Below are 8,120 nucleotides of genomic sequence, written 5' to 3'. Positions count from 1 at the left end.
CCAAATACTGGTTCCCAAGAAAGACAGGAAAGCTCCCATCTCCTTCCCTTACCTCGCTGCTGTCCTTCCCATTGACCCTGCGATCCCTTATCATTCAGCAAGTTCCTCATCACCCAGCCCCCCCCAAGATTTCTGTCTCTGATGAAATTTCTGGCACTGAAAAAATGATATAAAAACCGGTTCTTCTTGCACACATTGACCTAATAATTCCATAAGTCGTGATTAATGAAAAATTGAGAATTTTTCTTTCAGTATTTATCTATTATTTTGATAGGTGAATAAAGTAGACACCTGTTGAATGCCCTTTTTCTACCATATATTCACATCACATAAAGAGCAATATAAGAAAAAAACACTTCTGTGATAGAATCCTTAAGCCCTGTTGATTTGTTTTGACACAGAAGAAAATTTTTACTAATAAATTGCTTAAGAATAAAACCTCCGTTGTCTGTTAGCCAACATGGGAAGGGAGTAGGAATGACTTCCTGTCTCTCTGTAGCATATTTCGAGTAGAAAAATGTGTTTTCAATGTGTTTTCAACTTTGCGGATAAGGTTTCTCCACGCCACCTCCTCCTCTACCCCCACACAGTTTACAGTTCTTTGTTATCAATATTTGGGTATTTTTAAAATGCAATTAGTGTTTTCACTCAAGGGGAGTTTGAGATGAGAAAATAATTTACAATCAATTAAATAACTACTTATTGGCCCTATTTTATGAACATCAAGAGCAAAAACTTTCTTCTGTGCAGTGCTCTCTCTCTCTCTCTCTCTGTCTCTCTCTCTCTCTCTGTGTATGTGTGTGTGTGCCTCTCATATAAATTGAGTTCTTGAACAGTCAAGTAATGCAGGAGACCCAGGAAAGTGTTTGTGTGTGGGGATACTTCTGAAGGAGGACTCTTTCTAAGTGTCCCCTCCATGCATTGCTGGGAAGCAAAAGATTCACAGTACAGTGCTCCTTAGTATATTGGTGAAGAGGCATTTGTTGTATTGCACAATTTTTTTCTTTAAAAAGAAGATCTCTTCTTACTTCTACAATAAGAAGTTCAATAATTTAGTTGCAAGAGAATGGGAAGTTAAGAGCACGGACTTTAAAACTAGACCATCTGGGTTCATATCTCAATACTGACATTTAACAGCTACATGGCTGGGATAGCCAGATAGCCCAGTGGTAGAGTACTTGCCTGGCTTATGTGAGCCCTTCAGTTTGAGTCCTAGTACATCAGAGCATCAACTTGGGACTCTCTCCTGAGCACTGTGCCAGTCAGTCCTGATCACAGTTGGCAGCTGGGTATGCTACTAAAAACTGGTTTTAAAAATTAGCCATGGTATCTTGAACAAGTTACTTGACCACTCGTCACCTTAATCTCTTCACCTATACATTAGACTGATGATATTTATCTTCTCATATTGAGAAATAAAACGACTTAACTGATATTTTCCAAGTGTTGAAAGCAGTGGCAAGCACAAAATCAGTACTGTTATTAATTCCCCTGCCTTCCCACTCCTGTCCCAACATTAGCTATTTTAGCAGTGGTTAGAGGAGCAAGGATTGCTGCAAAGCAACCCCAATGGAGTAGATATTATTTATTTTGTTTCTGTTTGGGGGGGGCTACACCTGACAGTGCTCAGGGCTTACTCTTGGCTCTGAGCTCAGGGATCATTCCTGGCATGAATCTGGGGACCATATGTGGTGACACAGATCAAACTTAGGAAAAGCACATGCAAGGCAAGCAAGTCACCTGCTGTGCTACCTCTCCAGTCTCAGAGTAGATATTTATATATTATGTGAGCCAAGGAAGGTTCTCCCAAATGCACAGAGCTAGAAATGACTTAGAAATGGCAAATAATCACTTTCAGAACTGTAGCCCATATGTTTCCCTAGAGTAAGCTGCTTCCTCTCCAAGCACAAATTTCATGTCAGGGAGAAATAAACATTTCAAGATCGCTGGAAAGTATCAAGTCCCCATCTAAGGGAATAAATGATGTCCGCCGTTGCCAGATGTAACATCTCAGAAGCAACTGTCTCTGAAACAAGAGTTTAAACTATGCAAAGAGATGGTCTGCTGGGGAAATGGAATGACTTTTAAATCACGGTCTTCTATTAAGCCTTGCTGAGAAAGTGGGACAGGGAAGTGTGGTTTATACTTAAAAGGGACTAAAATAAACTATGGGCTCAAACAGTGGGTAAAAGTGCCCTTGTCTTATGCTCGGCTCAGTCTTGGACAAGCTCTCTGATGGGCCTTGAGGGAAACCCTCAAACTCGGGGGGACTTGCAGTTCTTCAGCTGTAAAATGAGGGAATTGAAATAGTTGATTTATAAGATTTCTTAGAGCTCAGACACCCTATGGCTTTAGGAAATTCAAACAACGTTAGATGTGGTATCCAGCAAGCCACGGAAACCAACTGTGGAGACCTGGGTGGTGGGGGAAATTTTTGCAAGAATACTACTGGTAGCCCATAGAATCAAAGGGAAGGCTAGATCAGCCCAGAGCTAAGATATTTGGGTGAAATTTCTCACTATGCTAGAAGCAAGAATCTCTCTATTCTGCTACTGGGATAAATAAACTTGGATCCTTTATCCCTGCACCCCTCAATCAAGTCCTGAGAGAGAGAGGATGAAAGTGGTGTGGCTCAGATCACATGCTCCCCTTCAGCTGGGTTACACCCATTACAGTACTCCCGAATCACTCCTATTCCTCTGTGTTTATCTTCAACTTCTCCTCTGTACTCTGCTTCCCCTGTTAATCACTTATTCCCAAATCATACCTTGTGACTTGTAAACTCAGATTCTTCTAGGCTCTGTATTTTGTATCACTGTATCACTGCCATCCGGTTGTTCATCAATTTACTTAAGCGGGTCCAGTAACATCTTTACTCGTCCCAGCCCTGAGAATTTGGTAGCCTCTCCTTACTCGTCTTTCCCAATGCTGTTGTATTGGAGGCTCTTTCAGTGTCAGGGGAATGAGACCCATTATTGTTACTGTTTTTGGCATATCGACTATGCCACGGGTAGCTTGCCAGGCTCTGCAGTGCTGTATTTTGTATATGCAAGTGAAATATTGCTTTTCTCTTTCCTTTATATCTTTTACATAATTTAGTTTAGAGCAATGTTCTTTTTGTATAGACACGGGAAGACAGCTAATTCTATGCTTTGTAACTTGGGAATTCATTGATTCCAAATAATATTTACTCCTGGGCATCTGCCATATTTATTCGACCTAAGCCTCAGTTGCCCTGAGTTCCTAGCACCCCAAAAGGAGAATCCCAATGAGAGATTGGGTGTACCCAGGAAAAGCTGTAAGCTACCCTGGCATCGAAACAGGACAGGCCAAAACTTATAATAAGTTAAGAGCATGGTCACAAACAAATTCTGTCATGATCCAAAGAGAAAAAATCAGGTAAGGACCATGCTGGTGTTAGGAAGGATGAATCTGGTCTTCTGGCTGTAGTCTGGGATCTGTAGTGAGATGTCCCCAGGAAAGCTATCCTATAAGATTAATGTTTCTCTTACTGGTCCATATAGAATGAATGAGAAGCAGATTTTGACTAATATTATTAAGAAGTAGATTAAGATAACTGTTTAAATGGATATGAACTAAGGAAAGGAGAAATTTGCCCCTAGATGGTATTCTGCCTTAGGTGGATCTCCTTGCAAGATGAAAATTTGTCTTAGAAGAAGCTTCCCCGGATGGAAGGACTTTACATCTGTTGATTGTACAACCACACTTATATGTATTTGCTACTCCCAGCCCTTCATGATTTTCTCTGTAACTACTAAGGCGGTGAGACTGGGTGCAAGGAGAGGGGGATGAGAGCAGTGGGAGACTGGAATATGAGGAGTGGGAGACTGGAGTGAGAGGAGGTGAGTCTAGTACAGAGATGGAGTTTAGAATAAACAGCAACTGATCACCAACCAGTCTGGCCCCATTTCCTCCTTTGTTCACCCATCTTTGTCAGCCTTCCGGAGTGGAGGAAGCAGTCCCAGACCACCAATCCCACGTGTCATGCACCCACACTTTTTGAACACACAGACCAGGATCCCCTTCAAGCACACAATCACCCCAGCCTTTCCCATTCCCAGATGAGAACATGGCCAGTGCTCCCACTGGGATTCCTTTTCTTAGCATCCCAGTCCCTCTGCCCTATCTGTCCCCATAGTGTGAACCCTGGGGCAGTCCAAGCTTGCATCTGAATGACATGGAGTCCAATTGGTATTCGCCTGAGCCCAGGCATAGTCCTGAAACACTCCCCCGGGTTCCTAGTGGGAAGTACTACCTGAACCGGGGAGTCGGGGAGGAAGCGAGAGTGTATAAAGCATGTTCCTGGGGCTGGAGCAATAGTACAGTGGGTTGGGGGCTTGCCTTACATGCGGCCAACCCAGATTCAATCCCTGGCATCGCAAATGATCCCCTAAGCATGGCCAGGAGTAATTTCTGAGTGCAGAGCCAGGAGGAAGCCCCGAATACTGCTGGGTATGGCCTCCAAATAAATAATAAAACATGTGCCTGATGGGTTGTGCAGATCCAACAAATGGTTCCTCATCCCACACAGTTTATTAAGAACCTACTAGATGTACCAAGCATCATACCGGCTTCCAGGGATATGCTGGTGAGCAGAACATGGCTAGAGAAAACAATTGTGAATTAATAACGATGAATAACATATGAAAGCAGGGTGAGGGCCAGGAGGCTATGGAGCCAGCTCAAGTGTCAGGAGTGCCTGAGGCCTACAGGTCAGTCCCCCAGAGCAGGGCTACGTGGCACTCTGGAAGATCCAGCCCCAGCCCAGCATTGCTGCTATAGCCCAGTGCGCGGGGGTCAGAGCAGCACCACTTCACCAGGCCTGAGCATTGCCCTGTTCAGCCCAGTTAGTCAAGGGTCTACAGGAGTGGCTTTCTGGACCCAGAACACAGCTTGGGAGGCTCCAAAAATGTCTATACCAAAAAGGCTATAAAAGCAGGTAAAGGTAAAGGTAAAGGTAAAGGCCCTCCCGTTGTTCGTCGATTTGCTCGAGCGGGCCCAGTAACGTCTCCATTGGAGACTTTGTTGTTACTGTGTCTGGCATATCGAATACGTCACAGGGGCTTGCCAGGCTCTGCCGGGTGGGCGAGATACTCTCCACAGCTTGCCGGGCTCTCCGAGAGGGGCGGAGGAATCGAACCGGGTCGGTCATGTTGACGGCGTGCAAGGCAAACGCCCTACCGCTGTGCTATCTCTCCAGCGTTAAAAGCAGAGAAAACGGATACTTGGGGGATTCTGAGCCATCTTAGAGATCCTGTTCACAGCTTTAAGAGTCTACTCAAAGCTTCTCAAATTCCCTCGCCTGAGGAACCCCTACCAAGAATGGGTCTATGGGTCTGTGAATCTTTGGCAGAAGCACATAAATGACCCCGATCTTATCCCCAGTGTCAACTGCTACAGCTTACTGGGACGCATGCCCCGTGCCCACAACCAGATGGAAGGCTTGTTGCAAGCAGGCAGTGTCACCGTTTATTTCTGTACTCCACAGTATCTGTTTGAAACTCTTTTAATCATTCACTTCTGCAAGCGACTGCAACTGCACAGAATTTGAAGCTTAATGTATACCTTTTGTAAACCAAGTTCCAATTGATTTCTAAGGCATTTGTCTGGACAGAAGAGGTGATGTACAAGGAAACAAATAACTGCACTTCTCAAAAATTGTAAGATAGCCTTACATCAGAGAATATCCACCCCTAAATGCCTGCTGGAAACCCCATACCCAAGCAATACTCTCCTATATGCAGCAGAAAATTGTTTTTTGCCAAATCTGTGGGAGGAGTTGGGACCACAACCCACAGTGCTATTCCTGGCTCTGTGATCTGGAGTGGGACCTGGCTATCTTTGGAGGATCATATAGGTGCTGGGGATTGAATAGGGGTCATCTGCATGCAAGGCAAATGCCTTATCTGTTTTATTCTCTCTCCAGCCCCAAACTGCCATTTTTAAAAGCCTTGATGCAGAAATGATATTTCCCTCTTCTGATATCCCATTACTTTAACTTAGGTTATTAAATAGAAATATAAAGAATCATTACTCTTATTCTGCTATATTATGAAAATTTTAATTCCTATATTTTGTAATTAATATCTCAATTTGTGATTGGAAATGAAGTACCTTCCAATTCCAATCCGTAAGCCAAAATATTTATTTCTGTTAACTTGTTATTCATATTCAATCCTGCAGTCAAATTCTGAAGACCTACTTAGATAAGCAGTTTTTTATTCTAGGACATTTCCATATATGCAATGTGAAGAGTTGTCCTTTATATAAGAATGAATTGTCATAAATGACTATAAATATTCTTAACATTAAGGAGAGATATAAAACAATGAAACTCCAAATAATCAGAGGAAACAGTTGCTGTTCAATTTAAATAGTCAAACATTTTACTTCAATCCATTTTATTTTGGCATCCTTGAATTTAAAAAAAAATACCCCCACTATTAAAAGGAGGCAAAATTCAAAATGCAATCAGAGGTAGATGCCAACAATCCAGGTCATCACATCTGGAGAGGAAAACTTATTCGTCAAATCAGAATCTGGATTGTGGGCCAATGAGAAAAAAAGGGTTCTCATCCTTGACTGGGTTTGGATTCCTTGGGGCCGTGGTAAGCTGAATAATTATGGGCCCCTGGAGAAGGAGGGGAGGGAGCATTCTTTGGCTCTTTCCATGAGTTTCATCAGCTTGTTTTCCATGACTCAAAATGGCTGTCTGGAAAAAAAAAACTCTTCTTCCTTTGAGCTCAAGGGCCAAGAGAATGCAAATGAACTACTTGCCAGAAAGTAGCCATTCTGTGTGGCTACTTTCCTTGTGCCCATCCTCAGCTGGACGTGACATTGCTTTGTTTACTTGTTCCCAAGATAAATTTCAGGGCAGTCTTCAAAAGAGTTCCATACAGATTTTCCAGAGGAATTCAAAGGGATAATCTGAAAAAAAATTAACAGGAAAATATTAGCCACACAAAAATGTTTGGTTAAGTGTTACTTTAATAGAACTAGTAGGAAATAGCTGTAAAAATAAAACCAAAAACAAACAAACAAACAAACAAAAACCCTGTCATTAATATTGTGTCTACCAAATTAGTGGTTACCAGAAGGAAAGGAGGATGGAAGTGAATAAATTAGAGGTAAAAGAACTAAATCATGTGGTCAAAGCACTGAATGTTATGGAAGGGAATTGCATTGAATATATCAGCAGGGGGTTAGAATGACACTTGGCTGAAACGTAGAGTTATAAAGCAAAGTTCTTTCTTTTTTTTTTTTTTTAATTTATGGGTTGTCCATTTCCCCCAGGGAATAAATTAATTTTTAAAAGTTTCTATTATTCCTGATTTTTAAAGGATCTTTGTAATCCTACTGGGCTGGAGCATAGAACAACGGGTTGGGCATTTGCCTTGTATGCGGCCGACCGGAGTTCAATTTCTCTGTCCCTCTCAGAGAGCCTGGCAAGCTACCAAGAGTATCCTGCCTGCACGGCAGAGCCTGGCAAGTTACCCATGACATATTCTATTTGCCAAAAACAGTAACAACAAATCTCACTTCGTGTTCCTGGAGCGAGCAGATGCCATTGGACTACACTAGCACTCGACAGGGATGAATGAAGACATTACTGGTGCCCGTTCTCGCAAATCGATGAACAATGGGGTGACAGTGCTACAGTGTAATTCTACGTAATGCAAGGGCATTTAATTATATCCCTTAGAACATGGCATTAGTGGTAAGAAGATTCTCAGCCTAGGACCCAGGACACATAGGAGCTCCCTGAGCATTTGCCACAACAAAAGTTTGGCTATTTTCACTCTCTGTGAAAGGAAAGTATAAGTGTTTAAGTTGATTTTTATTATAATCTTCCATGATTCTAGTACAAAGATACAGAAATTGGGATTCATTCATTGATTTCTAAAGGTATTATGGACTCTCTATTAAGAAGCAGGCAATACGAGATTAGTACCAGGAATTTTACTCCATGGCTTGGAGGACAGCCACACATGCTAGGGGAAAAGGGAGCTCAGACAGAGAAGGGAGCACCAAATAAAGGGTGTTCAGAGGATTCTCCCAGGATGGGAGAAGCATGCTGAAAGTAGACTATAGACCAAACA

The 8,120-nt window shown here is 42.5% G+C and overlaps 1 protein-coding gene across 1 annotated transcript in view; it reads right to left on the bottom strand.

Moving 5' to 3' along the window:
- Window positions 1–6,901: 6,901 nt before the first annotated feature.
- The window catches only part of TMEM156 (transmembrane protein 156), a 49,444-nt gene continuing 48,225 nt past the window's right edge, over window positions 6,902–8,120 (bottom strand). The window contains exon 6 of the mRNA XM_056125565.1: window positions 6,902–6,948. Coding sequence (XP_055981540.1) covers window positions 6,902–6,948 — 47 coding nt within the window. The remainder of the gene's footprint in view (window positions 6,949–8,120) is intronic.

Source organism: Sorex fumeus, unplaced genomic scaffold (genome assembly GCF_029834395.1).
Source record: "Sorex fumeus unplaced genomic scaffold, SorFum_2.1 ptg000055l, whole genome shotgun sequence".
NCBI lineage: Eukaryota > Metazoa > Chordata > Mammalia > Eulipotyphla > Soricidae > Sorex > Sorex fumeus.
The sequence above is the reverse complement of the archived record's forward strand: the minus strand, read 5'-3'. Positions and strand labels throughout refer to the sequence as shown.